The sequence below is a fragment of the Pongo pygmaeus genome, chromosome 13 (assembly GCF_028885625.2).
Source record: "Pongo pygmaeus isolate AG05252 chromosome 13, NHGRI_mPonPyg2-v2.0_pri, whole genome shotgun sequence".
NCBI lineage: Eukaryota > Metazoa > Chordata > Mammalia > Primates > Hominidae > Pongo > Pongo pygmaeus.
The window spans coordinates 90,286,500-90,311,713 of record NC_072386.2 but is presented as its reverse complement, the minus strand read 5'-3'; the positions used below and the strand labels follow the sequence as shown (position 1 = coordinate 90,311,713).

Genomic DNA, 25,214 nt, shown 5'->3' with positions numbered 1-25,214 from the left:
TACTGGGTATACACCCAAAGGACTATAAATCATGCTGCTATAAAGACACACACACACGTATGTTTATTGCGGCACGATTCACAATAGCAAAGACTTGGAACCAACCCAAATGTCCAACAATGATAGACTGGATTAAGAAAATGTGGCACATATACACCATGGAATACTATGCAGCCATCAAAAATGATGAGTTCTTGTCTTTTGTAGGGACATGGATGAAATTGGAAACCATCATTCTCAGTAAACTATCTCAAGGACAAAAAACCAAACACCGTATCTTCTCACTCATAGATGGGAATTGAACAATGAGAACACATGGACACAGGAAGGGGAACATCACACTCTGGGGCCTGTTGTGGGGTGGGGGGAGGGGGGAGGGATAGCATTAGGAGATATACCTAATGCTAAATGACGAGTTAATGGGTGCAGCACACCAGCATGGCACATGTATACATATGTAACTAACCTGCACATTGTGCACATGTACCCTAAAACTTAAAGTATAATAATAATTAAAAAAAACATACAAATACACATGGAGAACATTTATAAAAATTGATTATATACTAAGTCTTAAAGGAAGTTTTGACAAATTTCAAAAATATTGACACTGATATCATATAGACCATATACTCTGATCATAATAAAATTAAACTTGAAATCATTAATAAAATATATCTATAAACATTTCATGACCAATAATGAAGGAAGACATATTTCTAAATAACCCACAAGTCAAAGAAGAAATCACAATGGAAATTAAAAATGCTGGCTGGGCGCAGTGGCTCATGCCTGTAATCCTAACACTTTGGGAAGCTGAGAAGGGCGGATCATCTGAGGTCAGGAGTTCGAGACCGGCCTGAAAAACATGGTGAAACCCCATCTCTACTAAAAATACAAAAAATTAGCTGGGTGTGGTGGTGGGCACCTGTAATCCCAGCTACTTGGGAGGCTGAGGCAGGAGAATCTTTTGAACCCGAGAGGTGGAGGTTGCAGTGAGCGAAGATTGCACCATTGCACTCCAGCCTGAGCAACAAGAGTGAAACTCCGTCTAAAAAAAAACGCTTTGACCTGAATGAAAAGAAAAATAATGCATATTTAAACCTACAGGCAGCTAAAGTAATAAAAATTTATAGCTATAACTGCATATATATATATATATATATGTATTAGAAAAGAAAAAAGGTTGGAAATTAGTAGACTGAAAATCCATCACAAGAAACTAGAAAATAGTAAAAACAATTGCAAAAAAAGTAGAAGGGAGAAAATAATAAAGATGTAAAAATAAATTTGATGAAACAGAAAAACAAACATAATACAATAGATTAACAAAGCCAAAACTAGATTTTTGGGAAGACTAATAAAATTGATAAACCTCATTGAAAAAGAATTTTAAAAAATAGAGAAGGCATAAATAACCAAAATCAGAAATGAAAAATGGCATTACTACTGATCTTGCAGAATTAAAAAATAAAATATTCTGAAAAAATTTATGCCAATAAATTAGAAAACTTAGATGAAATAATTAGAAGACTATAACTTATCAAACTGACAAATAGAAACCAAAATAGTCATATAATTATTAAAGAAATTGAATGTATATTTTGAAGTCTCTCTTCCTCGCCACACAAAACCAAAACCAACTAAACAAACAAACAAAGAAAAAGCCCAGCCTGATAGTTTTACTGGCCAATTCTACCAAATATTTAAAGAATTACACAAATTCTTCAAAGGCACAGAAAAAGACCATCCTCTAACTCTTTATGATAGCACGACCTTGAAACGAAACTTAAGAAGATTAAGAATAAAGAAAAATTCAGACTAGTCTCATGCACTATAAACAAGATTTTAAAATCCTAAAGAAACATCAGCAATTTAAATCTAGCTTCATATAAAAGATAAAACAATAAAATATGGTCATGGATTGGAGGATTCAATATTGCAAAGATGTAACTTTTATTCAAATATAGAGATTCGGCCAGGTGCAGTGGCGCACGCCTGTAATCTCAGCACTTTGGGAGGCCAAGGTGGGCAGATCACTCGAGGTCAGGAGTTTGAGACCAACCTGGCCAACATGGTGAAATCCTGTCTCTACTAAGAAATACAAAAATTAGCCAGGCGTGGTGGTTTGCACCTGTAGTCCCAGCTACTCGGGAGGCTGAAGCAGGAGAATTGCTTGAACCCAAGAGGTGGAGGTTGCAATGAGCCAAGACTGCGCCACTGCACTCCAGCCTGGGTGACAGAGTGAGACTCCAACTCAAAAAAACAAAAACAAAAACAAAAATCAGCCGGGCGAGGTGGTATGCGCCTGTAGTCCTAGCTACTCGGGAGGCTGAGGCAGGAGAATCACTTGAATCCAGGAGGCGGAGCTTGCAGTGAGCAGAGATTGCGCCACTGCACTCCAGCCTGGGTGACAGAGCGAGACTGCGTCGCAAAACAAAGAAACAAACAAATGAACAAACAAAAACAAATACAGGGATTCAATAAATTAAATAAATTTGCAAAAGGTTAATTGATAATTTGTTTTGTTTTGGTGAAACTTGATAAGCTGATTCTAAAACGTATATGAAAATGCACAGGGCTGAGACTATCCAAATCACTTGTGAAGAAGAAAGTACGAGAACTTCCTCTATTAGATATCAAAACTCATTATAAAGCCATAGTAATTAAGAGAGTATGGCATTAGTGCAAGAATAGACAAATACACAGTGAAACAGCCCAGAAACAACCCAAACATATATGCACTTGACTTATGACAAAAGTAGCACTATAGAGCAATCAATGCTGGGAAAAAAAAATGAAGTTTTCAAATCATTATGCCTAGTAATTTGGGTATCCTTACCAAAAAAAATAAAGCTGGATATACCACTTCACGCCATATACAATAATCAACCAGATGGACTGTAGACTTAAATGTGAAAGGCAAAACAATAACACTTTTAAATAGAAGAATATCTTTGTAACCCTGGGTAGGAAAGATTTCTTAAACATGGCACAACTCTCGAGCCCAGGAGTTTGAGACAGCAGTGAGCTATGATTGCGCCACTGCACTCCAGCTTGGGTGACAAAAGGAGACCCCGTCTCTAAAAAACAAAAATAAAAGTAAACACGGCACAAAATCACCAACTATAAGATTGATAACCTTTAAATTAAATGAGCTTCTAGTCATCAAGAAACACCACTAAGACAGTGAAAAAGTAAACCACTGAATGGCAGAAGATAACTGCAACACATATAACTGATAAAGGGGTCATAGGCAAAACATATAAAGAAGTCTTACAAATCAATATAAAAAAATACAAACAACCCATAGAAACTTAGGCAAGAACTCTAGATGGGCATGTCTCATAAACACATGAAAAGTTAATCTCATGAATAATCAGGTAAATGTAAATTAAAACCACAATTAACTTACCCACCAGAACAGCTAAAATTAAAGTCTGACAATACTAAATATTGGTATTGGTAAGGATGTGGTGCCCACAGGATTGTATTCACTGCTGGAAGGAATGTAAAATTAACATTACTGTTTTGGAAAATAGCTTGGTATTACTTACTAAAGTTGAAAGTAAGCATGCTCAAGGAACCAACAATTCCTGTCCTAGGAATATACTCAACAGAAATATGTGCACATGTATAAAAATATACAAGAATGTTAATAGCATTTATAATATAAACTGAACAACTCAAATGTCCATCCACAGAATGGATATACTATGGTATGTTCATTAAATAGAATATATACAGCAATGAAAATGGATGAACTATTGTTATAGGAAAAACACAGGTAAATGACAAGCCAGACACAAAAGATATCTTGTTTAATTCAATTTATATAATGTTCAAAAACAGGCTAAATGAAATTAGTCTTAAGCACACACTTTGGCAGTAAAATTATACAGAAAAGGTACAAAGTATTTACCATATAAATCAAGATAGTGATTATTTTTGCAGGGGAAAAGGTGGTTGTAATTGGGAAGAGGCTATGGGCTTCTAGGATACCAGCAACTATTTCTTGATCTGAGTAGTGATACATGAGTGTTCACAGTATAATAATTTATTTGGGTGTATATTTATATTTTAGGCATTTTTTAGAATACGTAAATTATATTTCACAATAAAAAGTTTAAATAATACTTTCAGAAAATAGTACTACATTGACTTGTACGGTCAATTAACGTTAGGACAGAAATGAGGTTGAAGCATTCAGGTAGGGGTAAAACTGAGTAGGAATTTTATTGTAGAAGTATACTGGATAAGGATATTACTTAACATTCAACTGAACTGTAAAGTTTCTAAGAACGGGGATTGTGTCTAATTTCTTTGTCATATATCCTCAAGGCCACCTTTGGTCCCTGGTACATGGTACGATTCAATCAATATGGTAAAAGAATGAATGCTTTCTTAATACTTTCCACAAAGTGGCAAAGTAGTGGTCCAACAACATGGATCTCCAACTATCAAGAAACCAACTAAAATTCTTCCCTAGAAAAGTGTAAGTCACTAGCATATGAAACATTCCATCTTTCATTAAGTGGAAGAAATAATGAAAAGAACTACTCCTTTGGAATTAATTCTGACATACAAGCATAAAATAGTGAAGTGGAAGTGAGACGCATGAGAGAGAAACCATGATGCCACCTTGCAGTTCACAAGAGTTAGAAGGAACACTAGGGATTAGTGATTCTTTAGGAAAGAGAATTTGATCAAGTTTAAAGAAAAAAGCTGCATGATGCCATAGCAGAAATCATACTGTAATAAAGTTTTTTGCAAAAGAGATAAAGTTTCTAAAAAGTAAAATTCTAGGCCGGGCGCGGTGGCTCACGCCTGTAATCCCGGCACTTTGGGAGGCTGAGTCGGGCGGACTGCCTGAGGTCAGGAGTTTGAGACCAGTCTGGACAACATGAAGAAACCCCGTCTCTACTAAAAATACAAAAAAGTTAGCTGGGCATGGTGGTGTGCGCCTGTAATCCTAGCTACTTGGGAGGCTGAGGCAGGGGAATTGCTTGAAGCTGGGGGTGGAGGTTGCAGTGAGCCGAGATCTGAGATCACGCCACTGCACTCCAGCCTGGGTGACAGAGTGGGACTCCATCTCAAAAAAAAAAAAAAAAAAAAAGTAAAATTCTACACTATACAAACAAGTTAATCTGACACTATAAAAAGTAAGCTCACACCTGTACTCCCAGCACCTTGGGAGGCCGAGGCGGGCGGATCACTTGAAGGTCAGGAGTTCGAGACCAGCCTGGCCAACGTGGTAAAACCCCAACTTTATTAAAAATACAAAAATTATCTGGGCATGGTGGTGGGCACCTGTAATCCCAGCTACTTGGGAGGCTGAGGCAGCAGACTCACTTGAACCCGAGAGGTGGTGGCTGCAGTGAGCTGAGATCGTGCCACTGCACTCCAGCCTGGGCGACAAGAGCGAGACTGCCTCTCAAAAAAGAAAAAATTAAAATAAGTTAATCTGATAAGAAAGAAAAGAAAGTGGCACCTAAAGAATCCAATATGGTTGTTGTGTAAGGTGTGCTATGATAAGTTCAGAATTTTAAGGACTTGTAAAACAAAGAGAATCTTATAAGTAAAGTTAGAGCCCAGAATGAGCGGAGGCTGATGAAAAAATGTTAAGAACAATAAAAAGGACTTAAAAATACATGTAGAGTAAGAACAAGAAAGAAAGTTCAGGCCCACTGCTTGGGGCAGATGGTGCAGTGTTAGCAGATGATGCAGAGAGAGCAGAACTATGTAACTCCTATTTTGCTTTTGATTCTCTATTAAGGGGAAATATTCAAAATGAAAGAGGCAGAAGAAACATGCTCAAAGGAAATCTGACACATATCTTACAGTAAGGATCTAGGTAGGCTTCATGAAGGAGGGGAGACTTGTGATGTCTCTGAAAAATAATACTGGGAAAATAGAACACACTAAATAGGAAGAATAGATTGGGAAAAGATCGAGGTAGGGTAGAAGCCTTCTAAATACTGTATTTCATCAATTTTAAAACACAGTATCTTGTCCACATTTTAACATCTCTAAAATTGGAAAGTATCTTAAAATAAATGGTAAAAAGCACTGTGCATAGTTAACTGGCAGTACTTTTTTCTTTCTTAGAGGTATACAAAATAATAGTGTGTCTTACAACTGATGATGTTTTAGATTTAATTTCCTCCCTGAGATTCTGTAGAACCTATGCCAATCAGAGTAGAGGTCAAGGATCCTAAATCCTGATTAATCAGCTCATAAGAACTTTAAAGCAAAATTTAACTCACAACAAGTTAAAACAATTTATATCCTAATAGCATTCATTTTGGAATCTACTCTTGTATCTTCTTTTCCATTCTCTATCTGGTTTTGCTTCTCCTTAATCGCTTCTTTTCTCCTAACCAGTCTACTACATTTGCTTCTCCACTCTCCTCCTCATTCCCTTTCTTTTCTATTGTTTCTCCCTTTTAAATCATCCCCCTTTTTAAAAATTAAAAAGTAGATAGCTCAAGTGTTCTATATTTTTCCTAGTAAAATCATGAAAGTCACATCTCACGTCTACAAATTCCATGGCTGATTTTATTTTTGTGCATCTGTGTACTTATGGAACTGGGATAGCTTCTCCACAGCAGTATCTCTCCAAATGTGGTCTGAAATCTACTGAATCAGAATCTCTAATGTGGATCCCAGAAATCTGTGACCTCAACAAGTTCTACATCATCACTATTATGAAGAAAAAGCTAGGCCGATAGCTTCCTTCCTTCTTCCCTCCCTCCCATCAGGTCCTTCCCTCCCTCCTCCTTCCCTCCCTCCCTCCCTTCCTTCCTTCCTTTCTTCCTTCCAGACAAGGTCTCACGCTGTCACCCAGGCTGGAGTGCAGTGGCATGATCATGGCTCACTGCAGTCTCAATCTCCCAGGCTCAAGAGATCCTCCCACCTCAGCTTCCCAAGCAGCTAGACTATACGGCACACACCACCATGCCTGGCTAATTTTTTGGTATTTTTTGTAGAGACAGAGTTTCACCATGTTGCCCAAGCTGGTATTGAACTCATGAGCTCAGGCAATCCATCCACCTTGGCCTCCCAAAATGTTAGCATTATAGGCGTGAGCCACTGCGCCTGGCCTTTATCAGATTTCTATAAAAGCCAAGTTAATGTTCTTCAGTGAATTATTATAGTAGTAACAATTTCCAACTCTCATTTAGTTTCAAATTTTGATCACAAAATGTTTCTTAATCCTAATGTTTTCTTATCCTAGAGAAGAAAATTGTTAAGTATACTATATTTGCAGTTTCAAAACAATAACAGATGACTTTTGGTTCTGTCCAAGGTGAGCACAGTTCACTTAACAGAGCACTGGAGAGGAGAGTGCAGCACAGGGAAAGAGAGCCCTGGAAATATGCAGAGGGATCAGTGATACATTGGTATTTAGAGGTCACTAAATACCAGAATTCAGCAAAGAACTGATCAGAACATGTATGTGAGGAAATTACCCAAAGCTGGTGAGGAAACAACCTGAAAAAGTTAGAGAGAACAGTACCCAGCACTCACTCAACACTGGAGACATTGCCTGTTGCCACCAGCCAAAATGGGAAAACTCTTAATTCACAGGGCATTGAGTAGTGCACTCAAAAAGGTTTTGCCCCCATGATGAGAAATAATAAGCCACAGACCGAGCAGTGCTATAGTTAAGCCTAATGAATCGTAAGAGTAAGACCCTAAAGGATCAAACAGTTTCCAAGCAACTTAACTACATTCCAGAACAAAGCTCATTGTTTTATATATAAACATAAGATTTATAAAAACATAAAAATATCCAGCACCTACCAAAGTAAAAGAGACCCAATCGAATATCACTAGACACAAACAAGAAAACATCACCCATAATGAAGAAAATAATCACCGAACTGAAATTGACCTAGAATTGCCCTAGATATAAGCATTAGTAGAAAAATATATTAAAATAGCTATTACAATTGTATTTCATGTGTTCAAAAAGTTAATTAGAGACATAGAAGATATAAAAAAGACTCAAAATTCTGGAGGGGAAAACTACAATATGTGAGTGAGATAAACAATACATTGAATAGATTAATGGCAGACTAGACACTGCTGCTAAGACTAATAAACATAAAGGCATGGCAATAGACACTATCCAAAATAAAACACACAGATAAAAAAATCAAAAAGAATTAAAAGAGCATCAGTGAGCTATCACATAACTTTAAGCAACCTAACATATGTGTAATTGGAGCCCTTGAAGGAGAAGAGGAGGGAGGGGACAGAAAAATATATGAATAATGGCCAAAAAATGCCCACATTTGATGCAAACGATAAATCCAGAGGTCCAAGAAGCTCAATAAATTCAAAGCACAAGACACAAAGAAAATGCCACCAAAGCCTATCATAATCAAAGTGCCCAACCAGAGATTAAAGGAAAATCATAAAAGCAAGAGAAATGAGACACATTACATACAAAGTAACAACGATAAGAATTAAGCAGATTTCTCATCAGAAACAATGCAAGTGAGAAGACAGCTGAACATCTTTAAAGTACTGAAAGAAAAAAGTTAATGTAAATACAGCAAAATTTCTTTTAAAAACAATGGCAAAACAAAAACTTTTCAGATATACAAAAACTCAAAGTATTCATCACAGCAGAATCACACTCCCAGAAATGTTAAAGGAAATCTTTCCAGCAAAAGGAAAACCACACCAGATGGAAATATGGATCTACATAAAGGCATTAAGCACACTAAAAATGGAAATGACACCAGTACATATATAAGATTTTTTTCTTTAATATCTAAATCACTTAAAAAAATAAATGCCTATTTAAATATTATGAAGTATATGATGTATAAAAGTTAAATATATGAGAACAACAGCATATAGGCTGGTAGAGGAGAAATAGAGGTGTATTGTTAAGTTTCTTAAACATATGTGAAATAGAATATTACCACTTGCAAATAAACTGTGATAAGATGTACACTAAAGACCCTAAAGGAACCACTAAAATAACAGAGGTATTAGCTAGCAAGGCAAGGAGACAAAATGGAATAAAAAATTCATGTAAGAAGGAAAAAAGCCATAAGTAGTTATAACATTTAGTTATAAAATCAAAGAGAACAAAAGAGAGAAGTTGTTTTTAATTCATTAAAATTCAAAATTCAAAAGAAAACAGAAACATCGTTAATCATTAAGCAAATGAAGGTTAAACTCATGAGATACCATTACAGACTTAATTAGAAGGGTTAAAATTTAAAAGGCTGACTATATCAACTGTTTGCAAGGACAATGGAGGAACTGGTGGGAATATAAAACGATACAATCATTTTGGAAAACAACTTGGCAGTTTCCTAAAAAACAACTACTATATGTTCCAGCCATTCCACTCCTATTTACCCACAATAAATGAAATCCTTTGTCCACACAAATACCTGTACCCAAATGTTCATAGCAGCTTTATTAGTAATAGCCAAACAGTGGTATAGTGGTATAGCCATACAATAGAATACTATTCAATAATAAAAGGGAATTAAACACTGACAGACATCACAACATAAATGAATTTCAAAATATTTATGCAGAGTGGAAGAAGCTCAGAACCTTCCAAAAGCTGCCTACTAACTCTGAGTTACCATATCCTGCAAGGCTCTCCATGATCTGACCCTCTGATCTCTTTGACTTCATCTCCTGTACTCTCCTTGCTCACACTAGCCACACTGACCTCCTTACTATTCCTTACTATTCCTTGACTATGCCACATCCTCTCACCTCAGAGCCGTCCCTCTGCCTGGAAAATTCTATTCGCCATGGTTTATGCCTTCACTTCCTTTAGATCTCTGCTCAAATGTCATCAGAAGCCTTCCACAAACACCATTTATTTAAAAGAACACTCAACACCTTCTGTGATTCTTTGTTGCCTTTAACCTGCTTTACTTTTCTTCATGGCACTTATAATCATCTAACATATTACATATGTGTTTACTTTAAACAAATCTCTCTCTGCTCTCTCCACTTGCCACCGCCACAGACGTATGCCCAGTGTCTAGAAGAGTATCTAGAACACAGCAAATGTTCAAATGCTTCTGCTTTTCTAATAATCAGGTCAGAAAAGCAGGTATTGTACCAAATTCTGAAAATTTTCAGGAATATCCAGCAGTTAATCAAGGGGTCTATAATCACCGACATAAGTTTTTAAAAAAGAACATATATCAACTTAACAAGCTTTGCAGTGTACAAATAGTAAACTGTAAACCATAGCTACACTTTTTTTTTTTTTTTGAGACGGAGTCTCGCTCTGTTGCGCAGGCTGGAGTGCAGTGGTGTGATCTCGGCTCACTGCAAGCTCCGCCTCCTGGGTTCATGCCATTCTGCTGCCTCAGCCTCCTGAGTAGCTGGGACTACAGGCGCCCACCACCACACCCGGCTAATTTTTTTGTATTTTTAGTAGAGATGGGGTTTCACCGTGTTAGCCAGGATGGTCTCGATCTCCTGACCTCGTGATCCACCTGCTTCAGCCTCCCAAAGCGCTGGGATTACAGGTGTGAGCCACTGCACCCAGCCTACACTTTTAATAAATTAAAAACAACTTCTCTCTTTTGTTCTCTTTGGTTTTATAACTAAATGTTATAAGTACTTATGGCTTTTTTCCTTCTTTCAGAAATGTCCCAAAACTTCTGTCTAAAGATTAAAAAAAATATTCAAATATATACTTATCTATACTGACAATTGTAAAAAGTAATTATTTTAAGTTAATTGAAAATTCTGAAAAATGGCTAATTATGTATTTAATGATTAAAAGTGGCTATGCATATATTTGCCTTTTTAAAATATTGACTTAAGGATTCTTAATGTGTTTTTACAACATGTAATTTTGAGAACAAATTGTATACAGCAGAAAACATTTGGTATCATAATAATTAATCTGATTTCTTCACAAATACAGAGCAGAAGTCCACTGGTAAACATTTAAATAACTTAGAGTAAACACATTCTAGACAGCATATAATTTATTGCTAAGGGCTCCAGAGTCATAGCTATTTAATTAAAGTAAATCTGGACTATTCTTTACTTTCATTACCTAACTACTATACTTAAGGCACTGATACTAATATAATGACTTCTCACTTATTTCAACATCAAAAGTCACCAAAAAGAATATATATAGCTTAACAGGTATTAACTAAACCATGAAAAAGAGTAAAAATCAATAGAGAAAAAGGTCTCCATCCATTTATTTAACAAATATCTAATGAACATCTTACAGAGGTATTAAGTGTAGCACTCAAATCCCTATCCACCTGAATTATTATTCAAAATGTTTCCAGATTAAAATAAAAACACTAGAATACAACACTGGAATGGGTTCTCATTAAAGATTCTTATTAAATGCCAACTAAGAGCACTGACACTATGCCAGATAAACTGGTTTCCTACTACTTCTTAGACAAACACTCAATCTCTTCAACTTTCTGGTATTTAAAAAATGAGGATAATACTCCCTTATCCAGCATCCAGATAGCAGGTACTATATCATTTATTGGTCTCTAAAATGCAATTGTCAATTAATCATATTCTGACTTACATTAACTTTTACTAAGGTTTTAAACTATTGTTTAAATACTTAATTTAACTTTTTGTGAATTCCTGTCTATGTAAGTTCCTTCAAGATAGAAACTGTGATGTACTTTTCAGAATCTTCTCTCATCAATTAGTGTTGTTACCAAATATTAAGTATTTGGGAAGAAGAGCTGAGGAAGACGAAGCTTTGTAAAATATTCCTTTTACACTTTTGTATGGTAAATGACAAAAATGGGGGAAATAATGCAATTACAATGTGTTTTAAATTAAACTAGCAAGTCAACAAATAAGCAGCTTTACTTCTGCCCAGATTCAAGAGAAGGGGAATTAGACTCCACCTATTGGTGGGGGAGTAGCAAGGTCGTAATGTAGAAGGCCATGTGGGATGGGGGATATTTTTGTGGGTATCTTTAGAAAGTACAATGTACCACAACCTGTACGCAAAAAACTATAAAGATTCCCAAATATTAAAGAAGATAAATACAAATGCAAGAATATCCCATATTCACAGGTAGGAAAACTAGATATTGTAAAGATGTCAATTTTCTCTACCAATGCAACTCCCAACTTCCCAACAAGACTGTGTATGGACTTTGAAAAGCTGATTCTGAATTTCATATGGAGGACTAAAGAGCCAAGTATAGCCAAAACACTCCTGAAAAGGAAGGATACTGTGGAAGTATTGTACAATCAGATATCAAGCTTTATCTTAAAACTGTCATAATTAAGATAGTGTGTGGAATTTGGTGCAGAAATAGACTGACAAATGGAATAGAATATAAAGATCAGAGACATATGGAGTTACATGCATCTTTGGAATTACAATATGCTTCAGAAGCAGCACCACAGAAATCAGGTAATAGTGACACACAAGTGATTTTCAAGATGGAATAAAATAAAATTTTATTGATGTCTACCTCATACCACCAATTCCAGATGGATTAAAGACTTGAATGTTAAAAGCAAAATATTTAAAATACTCAGTTAAATATATAAAGAAATATCTTCTTGAATCCTCCAAGAGAGGATTTCTTGAACAAGCCACCAAAGTAGGAACCATAAAAGATTGATAATTTAAACTACATTTAAATTAAGAACTTCTTTTTATCAAGATATCATAATGAATGTGACAATATAGTTCTTACTATGTAAATCTAATGATGATAAATCTAGAAAATCTGTGATAATTGTTGATGAGATTATTTATCCCAAAATAACTTTTACACTAACTAGCAAAGTAGAAATATATACACAAAATTCAGAGCAGATATGAGTAAAACTCACCAAATACCTACATCTAACAATAGCTTCAATCTTACTACTCTAAAGGCACCCATAATCTTTTATGCCAGATGGAGGTCAATACGGTAAATATATATGCAAATTTTATAAATCAGTAAACAAATACTTTGACCATAGCCAATGTCTCAACCAAATCATGTGATTTTTAAATGATAGATTAAACAGGGAAGATGGTAAGAAATCTAAGTCATAATAACCTCATTAAATCATTAACATGCTGAGTACCATTCAATAGACACCAAATCTTGCTGGGCACCAGTTGCTGCAGAATATACAAATAGTGGAGACACAGTCTCTGCTTGTTAGGCCTATAATCTAATTAGCAAGCAGTAAATACAGCTATAGAGAGATAAGTCAAATTTCCATCTAAATCTCAAATCAATCTGTTTTCCTTCATCTCCACTATCTCTAAGCTACTAACAACTTTTTCTTGGACATCTGTAACCCTTCCTAATGATCTCCTGAATTCATTTCATTCTATCACAATTTAATCACTATACTGCAGCTATAATAATCTTTCTGAATTCAAGAGGACCACAGATGTATTCTTTGGAGCAACTGACTCTAGATTCAGAAACACCAGGCACAGGGCTAAAAAGCCTGTACTGAAGAAAGCCCAAAAGTCTTTACCTAATCTGCCTCTAAAACTTTGTAAGATAAGCACCTACCTGCCGTAGGGGGAAAATGAGAATTCTTCTTCAAAAAACTAAATAAGAACAACCTCCAGATACCGATATTTGGAGGTATCCCTAAGGAAAATGCCAGCTTGCCCAAGCATCCTTAAGTGAAGTCCACCAGAAGACAGGCAATCTACTTTTTAATATCTCAGAAAAACAAACAAAAAAACCTATTACACCCATAGACAAAATGCTATCAAGAAAGGAAAAGAGAACAAGAAAAAAGCTATTGTAAATTAAGTATCATAATAGCAGAAAAAAAGAATTCAAAGGAAAAAGTTAAAGAGAAAGCTGAGGAAATCTTTCAGAAAATAGAGCGAAAATCAGACAAGCAACCCAAGAGTTCCAACATCCAATAGAACAGGGACTGCCAAATTTTTTCTGCAAAGAACCAGACAGTAAATAGCTCAGGCTTTGTAGGCCATACAGTCTCTTTTGCAACAACTTAACTCTGCTGTTACAGTGTGAAAGCAGCCAAAGAAATGTGTAAGCAAATGGGATAGACAGAGGCCAGACACAGCCTCTGAATCAGTTTGCTGACCTTTAGAATTAAAGAAGAAAAAAAAAGAGCAAAATGAGAAAACACGGAAGAATAAATGACCAAAGAAAAATCTAAGAAAATTACCCAGAACTAAAGAAAATGAATTTTTAGAAAGAAACAGTCCAACACAATGACATCATCATCAAATTTCAGAATACCAGGGATGAACTAATCACAAAAGCTCCAAAAAAGGGAAAAAACAAAAAACAACAAAACCAGGTCCTGTACAAAGACTGGAAAATCAGCTGGGCGCAGTAGCTCACGCCTGTAATCCCAGCACTTTGGAAGGCTGAGGCGGGCGGATCACAAGGTCAAGAGACTGAGACCATTCTGGCCAACATGGTGAAACCCCGTTTCTACTAAAAATACAAAAATTAGCTGGGCATGGTGGCATGCACCTGTAGTCCCAGCTACTCAGGAGGCTGAGGCAGGAGAATCGCTTGAACCTGAGAGGTGGAGATTGCAGTCAGCCGAGATTGCATCACTGCACTCCAGCCTGGGCGAAAGAGCGAGACTCCATCTCAAAAAATGAAAAACAAAACAAAACAAAAGACTGGGATGATATGATACTAGCTTTTTTAAGTATAACACAAAAAAGATAGAAAAGCTTCAATATTGAAAGAGAATTCCAACTAGAATTCTATATCTAGTGAAATTAGCAATCACATGTCAGGAGAGAATAAAGGCATTTTTTAGAAATACAATTACTTATATTTATCTCCAAGGTACCCTTAATTAGAGGGCTACTGCAAGATTACTCCAATAAAACAATAGAATAAAGCAAAAATGAGGAAAGCATAATACCTAGGAAAATAGAGATGTAAACACAGAAAAGCAGCTAAGGAAAGTCCCAGAACAGGAGCTGCACAACAAGCCTAGAAAGTTCACATAGGAAGTGGGGGAAGAAGAGTTCAGAAGAAAATCTTTAAAATAAAGAAGGGAAAAGCTGGGCCCAGTGGCTCACGCCTGTAATCCCAGCACTTTGGGAGGCTGAGGCGGGTGGACCATGAGGTCAGGAGATCAAGATCATCCTGGCTAACACGGTGAAACCCCGTCTCTACTAAAATTACAAAAAATTAGCTGGGTGTGGTGGCGGTCACCTGTAGTCCCAGCTACTCAGGAGGCTGAGGCAGGAGAATGGCGTGAATCCAGGAGGAGGAGCTTGCAGTGAGCCGAGATAGAGCCACTGCACTCCAGCCTGGGCGACAGAGGGAGACTCTGTCTCAAAAAAATAAAAAAACAAAACAAAACAAAACAAGAAGGGAACTGATATATTTAAGCATATACGAAATATTACTGGCCAGGTGCGGTGTGGCTCATGCCTGTAATCCCAGCACTATGGGAGGCCAAGGCAGGCGGATCACAAGGTCAAAAGTTTGAGACCAGCCTGGCCAATATGGTGAAACCCTATCTCAACTAAAAATACAAAAATTAGCCAGGCATGGTGGCAGGCACCTGTAGTCCCAGCTACTCGGGAGGCTGAGGCAGGAGAATTGCTTGAACCTGGGAGGCGGAGGTTGCAGTGAGCCGAGATTGCACCACTGCACTCCAGCCTGGGCAACAGAGTGAGACTCTGTCGCAAAAAAAATAAAAAATAAAAAATAAAAATAAAATAAAGAAAAAGAAGTGTTATTGATAGCATGTGACAGAGATATGGAGCATTTAGAGAAAATTAACCACAACATACACAGAAAGCCAGGCAACTAAAAAAATGAGGCAATTATTAACTTTTTAAAAAGTAAAAGGTAGTACTGTATTTCACTATTTGACTCAGCAGAAAACAATATCTCCATAATCAATATAGTGAGTTTATATTATATTAACTCACTATATTGATTTAACCAAAATCACTATATTGATTTAACCAAAATTGATTTAACCAAAAATTGTAATATAGGTAATTATATAGGAGAAGGGAAGTAGGAGAGCAAGGTAGGAACCTAGAGCTCCACCTACCATAAGAAAAAAAAAAATCTAAACCTGATTAATCAAGAAATATCAGTCTACACATGTTATTTAGTAATAGAGGTAAATTTCAGGGAGAAAGGCCAAAAGGATTAACAATGGTTTCCTCCAAGTAGGAGGACTTGTAGGTGGAGAATATAGGATATTATAAGCCCTCTATTTGTATTTGGCTTTTAAAACCATGTAAATATATTATTTTTAAAAATTATGTTAAAATAATTAAAATTTATTTTTAAAAAGCAAATAACTAGCAAATAATATTTGCAATACTAATTATAGACAGAAGATCAGTATCTTTCAAATTATAAGGAGCTCTCACAAAAGACATCAACATAAGGTAAGATATACAAATATATTAACAGGCAATTAACAAAAAAAAATTACTGCCCAGGCAACGTGAAAAAAAGTTCACCCTTCAAAGTATTTACAAATCCAGATTAGAACAATGAAGTGGCACAATTTTAACCTATCAATTAGCAAAAATTTAAGAAATGGTTAATACCAATGTTAAAGGATTTACAAAATGTATTGCTTGTGAGAGTATAAGTCTGTGTATCATTTCTGGAGGAAAATTTGGTAATAAAACAAACTTTAAAAATATGTATGGCATGTGACTCAGCAATTTCTGCTAAAAATGTATCCTCAAGTAAATAGTAACAAATGTGTATAAAAGGGTTCAGCTGCAAAGGTAATATTTTAGCAAAATTGTCTTAAGACTGTCTTTTTCATACTGATTTAGCAGAAAAAATATAAAAGCCTTACCTGAACTGTACGTCCTGCATTGATATGCTCTTCATGCAACTTGTCCCAGATTCTGCACCTTTGATACTATACAAAAGAAAGACAGGCAGTATTAAATTTTTCATCACTAAAGGGTTATTTCCCATTACCACAAAAATCCCCACTCACCCACCCAAACTTAAACATACTATCAAGAGAAGATAGTGATTTAGTAGTGGTAATTAACTTTCCAAACACATACAAGTAGGAAATTATTAAGAATACTGCATACAAAATTATGGAAATTATAAAATAAACAAAAAAACCCCACTAATCAGGTTATTTTATTTTATTGAAAAAGAGTATGTATTTTGTCTATGTTGCAAACTCTCTGGAGATGGAAAATATAAAGAATGAGAATGTAAAATAATATAAAAAATGAAAAGAACAGTGTTTGTAAGATATTCTTATTGTATATGAAGAATTGTACATGTTTGTCAATGATAGTGTTAAGTATTGAAAACTAAAATCTGAATTTTAAAAAAATAACACTGAAACCACAGACTAGAGAGTAAATAAAAAATGAGACTGCACTTTTAATATGTATGTTTTAATTTTTACCAAGGCAACTGTTAGCTTTCAGAGTATCATCCAAAAAGAATTAGGAACAGAATCATGGGAATTTTTTCATTTGATAGGAACCATAGGAATATGTGATAATATTATAGCAGAATATTTATATAGAATATAAACATCAACACCAAATATATATTATTTTTATTTGAAATTAAAAATCAAATAATTAAAATGTTAGCAGATGTGAATAGTTACATTAAACACATTTTTGGTACTTTACACATCCCCAAAACATCAACCTAGAAATAATGTGAAAGGACAGAAATATAAAAATTCCCTCATATATGCACAGAAAACATAGATTATAAGAGTAAAGCATTAAAAAAAAATTCTAGGGCATTTTTATATTCCTTGTTCTACACATTCTTAAAATTTGGTAAAGAATGATGTAGCAAAAACTTCTTTTGATACTCCTAAAATTTTTACATAATCTAAGAACTAAACAATAACTATTAAGCTTAAAACAATTAGACCGGCCAGGTGCGGTGGCTCATGCCTGTAATCCCAGCAATTTGGGAGGCCGGGGCAGGTGGATCACCTGAGGTCAGAAGTTTGAGACCAGCCTGGCCAACATGGTGAAACGCCGTCTCTACTAAAAGTACAAAAAAATTATCTGGGCGTGGTGGCAGGTGCCTGTAATCCCAGCTACTTGTGAGGCAGAGGCAGGAGATCACTTGAACCTGGCAGGTGGAGGTTGCAGTGAGCCAAGATCGTGCCACACTGCACTCCAGCCTGGGCAAAAGAGTAAGACTCCTTCTCAAAAAAAAAAAAAAAAAAAATTAGACCATATTGAAAATGTATTTACAAAACATAAATTTAAAACCACTACCAAACCACTTTCATTTATAAGAAAAATTTAATTGATGCCATCAGATCCAGTGTGAAAGCTCTTTTAGGCAGTGTTATAACAGTAATAAAAGTTTGAGAAAGGAAGCCAGAGATTCATGTTTGAAAATAAACCACTTTTAAATTTATTGCCCACTACTAATCTGTTGTGATATTTTAAGAAAAATTAACACTAAGGAAACAGAGTTGAGAATTTGTAGATGCCAAGGCTATCAGAATTCATGGATCAGAGAATACCAGAGAGGAGAAGGCTGCATGGTGAACGGCTAGTTGCACTGAGAGAGGAATACACTGAGAGAGAACTCCAGAGATCTGCAGGGTTTTCCTTTTGAGTCATCAGCAAAGGACTCCTCCACGCATGCATGTGAGGGAACTACCCGTTGTCAGAAAAAGAACAGGTAGAATAATTCCTGAAGATCACACAAGGCTAGAAATGGTACATGTGGCCACAAGTCAGAGTGGAAAAACCTTGGAATACACTGAATATCAGGTAGAATACTCCAAAGTATTGCTCTCTGTAGGAAAAAATTAGCCCTGAACTAAAGGCTGTTCTGGTCCTAAGCAAGAAAGGTTAAAAGAAAGACTCAAGGCTGGGCACGGTGGCTCACGCCTGTAATCCCAGCACTTTGAGAGGCTGAAGTGGGCGGATCACAAAGTCAGGAGATCGAGACCATCCTGGCTAACATGGTGAAACCCCGTCTCTACTGAAAATACAAAAAAATTAGCCGGGTGTGGTGGTGGGCGCCTGTAGTCCCAGCTACTCAGGAGGCTGAGGCAGGAAAATGGCATGAACCTGGGAGGCAGAGCTTGCAGTGAGCCCAGATTGTGTCACTGCACTCCAGCCTGCGCAATAGAGCAAGACTCCATCAAAAAAAAAGAAAGACTCAAAAGGATCAAACTGTTCCCAATGAAACTGTGTTTCAGAATAAAGCTAAAAAATATTTAAACAAATTAAAAAATATTCAGTACCCAATAAAGTAAATTTCACAATGTCTGGTATCCAAAAGATAATTGCCATGCATGCAAAAAAGCAGAATAACATTATCTGCAATGAGAAAAACCAATCGATAGAAATAGACCCAGATATGATAGGGATAATGGAATTAATAAATGGGGACATTGGTAGATGCCGGGGGGAGGAGCCAAGATGGCCGAATAGGAACAGCTCCGGTCTACAGCTCCCAGCGCGAGCGACGCAGAAGACGGGTGATTTCTGCATTTCCATCTGAGGTACCGTGTTCATCTCACTAGGGAGTGCCAGACAGTGGGCGCAGGTCAGTGGGTGAGCGCACCGTGCGCCAGCCGAAGCAGGGGCGAGGCATTGCCTCACTCGGGAAGCGCAAGGGGTCAGGGAGTTCCCCTTCCAGGGGTGACAGACGGCACCTGGAAAATCGGGCCACTCCCACCCGAATACTGTGCTTTTCCGACGGGCTTAGGAAACGGTGCCCCAGGAGAGTATAGCCCGCACCTGGCTCAGAGGGTCCTACGCCCACGGAGTCTCGCTGATTGCTAGCACAGCAGTCTGAGATCAAACAGCAAGTCGGCAGCGAGGCTGGGGGAGGGGCGCCCGCCATTGCCCAGGCTCGCTTAGGTAAACAAAGCAGCCTGGAAGCTTGAACTGGGTGGAGCCCACCACAGCTCAAGGAGGCCTGCCTGCCTCTGTAGGCTCCACCTCTGAGGGCAGGGCACAGACAAACAAAAAGACAGCAGTAACCTCTGCAGACTTAAATGTCCCTGTCTGACAGCTGTGAGGAGAGCAGTGGTTCTCCCAGCACGCAGCTGGAGATCTGAGAACCGGCTGACTGCCTCCTCAAGTGGGTTCCTGACCCCTGACCCCCGAGCAGCCTAACTGGGAGGCATCCCCCAGCAGGGGCAGACTGACACCTCACACGGCCGGCCAGGTACTCCAACAGACCTGCAGCTGAGGGTTCTGTCTGTTAGAAGGAAAACTAACAGAAAGGACATCCACACCAAAAACCCATCTGTACATCACCATCATCAAAGACCAAAAGTAGACAAAACCACAAAGATGGGGAAAAAACAGAGCAGAAAAACTGGAAACTCTAAAAACCCGAGTACCTCTCCTCCTCCAAAGGAACGCAGTTCCTCACCAGCAACGGAACAAAGCTGGACGGAGAATGACTTTGACCAGCTGAGAGAAGAAGGCTTCAGACGATCAAATTACTCCGAGCTACGGGAGGATATTCAAACCAAAGGCAAAGAAGTTGAAAACTTTGAAAAAAATTTAGAAGAATGTATAACTAGAATAACCAATACAGAGAAGTGCTTAAAGGAGTTGATGGAGCTGAAAACCAAGGCTCGAGAACTACGTGAAGAATGCAGAAGCCTCAGGAGCCGATGCGATCAAATGGAAGAAAGGGTATCAGCCCTGGAAGATGAAATGAATGAAATGAAGCGAGAAGGGAAGTTTAGAGAAAAAAGAATAAAAAGAAACGAGCAAAGCCTCCAAGAAATGTGGGACTATGTGAAAAGACCAAATCTACGTCTGATTGGTGTACCTGAAAGTGACGGGGAGAATGGAAACAAGTTGGAAAACACTCTGCAGGATATTATCCAGGAGAACTTCCCCAATCTAGCAAGGCAGGCCAACATTCAGATTCAGGAAATACAGAGAACGCCACAAAGATACTCCTCGAGAAGAGCAACTCCAAGACACATAATTGTCAGATTCACCAAAGTTGAAATGAAGGAAAAAATGTTAAGGGCAGCCAGAGAGAAAGGTCGGGTTACCATCAAAGGGAAGCCCATCAGACTAACAGCGGATCTCTCGGCAGAAACCCTACAAGCCAGAAGAGAGTGGGGGCCAATATTCAACATTCTTAAAGAAAAGAATTTTCAACCCAGAATTTCATATCCTGCCAAACTAAGCTTCATAAGTGAAGGAGAAATAAAATACTTTACAGACAAGCAAATGCTGAGAGATTTTGTCACCACCAGGCCTGCCCTAAAAGAGCTCCTGAAGGAAGCGCTAAACATGGAAAGGCACAACCGGTACCAGCCACTGCAAAATCATACCGAAATGTAAAGACCATCGAGACTAGGAAGAGACTGCATCAACTAACGAGAAAAATATCCAGCTAACATCATAATGACAGGATCAGATTCACACATAACAATATTAACTTTAAATGTAAATGGACTAAATGCTCCAATTAAAAGACACAGACTGGCAAATTGGATAAAGACTCAAGACCCATCAGTGTGCTGTATTCAGGAAGCCCATCTCACGTGCAGAGACACACATAGGCTCAAAATAAAAGGATGGAGGAAGATCTACCAAGCAAATGGAAAACAAAAAAAGGCAGGGGTTGCAATCCTAGTCTCTGATAAAACAGACTTTAAACCAACAAAGATCAAAAGAGACAAAGAAGGCCATTACATAATGGTAAAGGGATTAATTCAACAAGAAGAGCTAACTATCCTAAATATATATGCACCCAATACAGGAGCACCCAGATTCATAAAGCAAGTCCTGAGTGACCTACAAAGAGACTTAGACTCCCACACATTAATAATGGGAGACTTTAACACCCCACTGTCAACATTAGACAGATCAACGAGACAGAAAGTCAACAAGGATACCCAGGAATTGAACTCAGCTCTGCACCAAGCAGACCTAATAGACATCTACAGAACTCTCCACCCCAAATCAACAGAATATACATTTTTTTCAGCACCACACCACACCTATTCCAAAATTGACCATATACTTGGAAGTAAAGATCTCCTCAATAAATGTAAAAGAACAGAAATTGTAACAAACTGTCTCTCAGATCACAGTGCAATCAAGCTAGAACTCAGGATTAAGAATCTCACTCAAAACCGCTCAACTACGTGGAAACTGAACAACCTGCTCCTGAATGACTACTGGGTACATAACGAAATGAAGGCAGAAATAAAGATGTTCTTTGAAACCAACGAGAACAAAGACACAACATACCAGAATCTCTGGGATGCATTCAAAGCAGTGTGTAGAGGGAAATTTATAGCACTAAATGCCCACAAGAGAAAGCAGGAAAGATCCAAAATTGACACCCTAACATCACAATTAAAAGAACTAGAAAAGCAAGAGCAAACACATTCAAAAGCTAGCAGAAGGCAAGAAATAACTAAAATCAGAGCAGAACTGAAGGAAATAGAGACACAAAAAACCCTTCAAAAAATAAATGAATCCAGGAGCTGGTTTTTTGAAAGGATCAACAAAATTGATAGACTGCTAGCAAGATTAATAAAGAAAAAAAGAGAGAAGAATCAAATAGATGCAATAAAAAATGATAAAGGGGATATCACCACCGATCCCACAGAAATACAAACTACCATCAGAGAATATTACAAACACCTCTATGCAAATAAACTAGAAAATCTAGAAGAAATGGATAAATTCCTCAACACATACACCGTCCCAAGACTAAACCAGGAAGAAGTTGAATCTCTGAATAGACCAATAACAGGATCTGAAATTGTGGCAATAATCAATAGCTTACCAACCAAAAAAAGTCCAGGACCAGATGGGTTCACAGCCGAATTCTACCAGAGGTACAAGGAGGAGCTGGTACCATTCCTTCTGAAACTATTCCAATCAATAGAAAAAGAGGGAATCCTCCCTAACTCATTTTATGAGGCCAGCATCATCCTGATACCAAAGCCTGGCAGAGACACAACCAAAAAAGAGAATTTTAGACCAATATCCTTGATGAACATTGATGCAAAAATCCTCAATAAGATACTGGCAAACAGAATCCAGCAGCACATCAAAAAGCTTATCCACCATGATCAAGTGGGCTTCATCCCTGGGATGCAAGGCTGGTTCAATATACGCAAATCAATAAATGTAATCCAGCATATAAATAGAACCAAAGACAAAAACCACATGATTATCTCAATAGATGCAGAAAAGGCCTTTGACAAAATTCAACAACCCTTCATGCTAAAAACTCTCAATAAATTAGGAATTGATGGGACGTATCTCAAAATAATAAGAGCTATTTATGACAAACCCACAGCCAATATCGTACTGAATGGGCAAAAACTGGAAGCATTCCCTTTGAAAACTGGCACAAGACAGGGATGCCCTCTCTCGCCACTTCTATTCAACATAGTGTTGGAAGTTCTGGCCAGGGCAATTAGGCAGGAGAAGGAAATCAAGGGTATTCAATTAGGAAAAGAGGAAGTCAAATTGTCCTTGTTTGCAGATGACATGATAGTATATCTAGAAAACCCCATTGTCTCAGCCCAAAATCTCCTTAAGCTGATAAGCAACTTCAGCAAAGTCTCAGGATACAAAATCAATGTGCAAAAATCACAAGCATTCTTATACATCAATAACAGACAAACAGAGAGCCAAATCATGAGTGAACTCCCATTCACAATTGCTTCAAAGAGAATAAAATACCTAGGAATCCAACTTACAAGGGATGTGAAAGACCTCTTCAAGGAGAACTACAAACCACTGCTCAAGGAAATAAAAGAGGATACAAACAAATGGAAGAACATTCCATGCTCATGGGTAGGAAGAATCAATATCATGAAAATGGCCATCCTTCCCAAGGTAATTTACAGATTCAATGCCATCCCCATCAAGCTACCAATGACTTTCTTCACAGAATTGGAAAAAACTACTTTAAAGTTCATATGGAACCAAAAAAGAGCCCGCATCGCCAAGTCAATCCTAAGCCAAAAGAACAAAGCTGGAGGCATCACACTACCTGACTTCAAACTGTACTACAAGGCTACAGTAACCAAAACAGCATGGTACTGGTACCAAAACAGAGATATAGATCAATGGAACAGAACAGAGCCGTCAGAAATAATGCCACATATCTACAAGTATCTGATCTTTGACAAACCTGACAAAAACAAGAAATGGGGAAAGGATTCCCTATTTAATAAATGGTGCTGGGAAAACTGGCTAGCCATATGTAGAAAGCTGAAACTGGATCCCTTCCTTACACCTTATACAAAAATCAATTCAAGATGGATTAAAGACTTAAATGTTAGACCTAAAACCATAAAAACCCTAGAAGAAAACCTAGGCATTACCATTCAGGACATAGGCATGGGCAAGGACTTCATGTCTAAAACACCAAAAGCAATGGCAACAAAAGCCAAAATTGACAAATGGGATCTAATTAAACTAAAGAGCTTCTGCACAGCAAAGGAAACTACCATCAGAGTGAACAGGCAACCTACAAAATGGGAGAAAATTTTCGCAACCTACTCATCTGACAAAGGGCTAATATCCAGAATCTACAATGAACTCCAACAAATTTACAAGAAAAAAACAAACAACCCCATCAAAAAGTGGGCGAAGGACATGAACAGACACTTCTCAAAAGAAGACATTTATGCAGCCAAAAAACACATGAAAAAATGCTCACCATCACTGGCCATCAGAGAAATGCAAATCAAAACCACAATGAGATACCATCTCACACCAGTTAGAATGGCAATCATTAAAAAGTCAGGAAACAACAGGTGCTGGAGAGGATGTGGAGAAATAGGAACACTTTTACACTGTTGGTGGGCGTGTAAACTAGTTCAACCCTTGTGGAAGTCAGTGTGGCGATTCCTCAGGGATCTAGAACTAGAAATTCCATTCGACCCAGCCATCCCATTACTGGGTATATACCCAAAGGACTATAAATCATGCTGCTATAAAGACACATGCACACGTATGTTTATTGCTGCATTATTCACAATAGCAAAGACTTGGAACCAACCCAAATGTCCAGCAATGATAGACTGGATTAAGAAAATGTGGCACATATACACCATGGAATACTATGCAGCCATAAAAAATGATGAGTTCACGTCCTTTGTAGGGACATGGATGAAACTGGAAATCATCATTCTCAGTAAACTATCGCAAGAACAAAAAACCAAACACCGCATATTCTCACTCATAGGTGGGAATTGAACAATGAGAACACATGGACACAGGA

General features: G+C 37.5%; 1 protein-coding gene across 1 annotated transcript in view; it reads right to left on the bottom strand.

The window, feature by feature from the left end:
• STX17 (syntaxin 17) overlaps nucleotides 1-25,214 on the bottom strand; it is a 73,558-nt gene that overhangs the window by 28,521 nt on the left and 19,823 nt on the right. Inside the window, exon 3 of the mRNA XM_054502123.2 lies at nucleotides 16,813-16,878. Coding sequence (XP_054358098.1) covers nucleotides 16,813-16,878 — 66 coding nt within the window. The remainder of the gene's footprint in view (nucleotides 1-16,812; nucleotides 16,879-25,214) is intronic.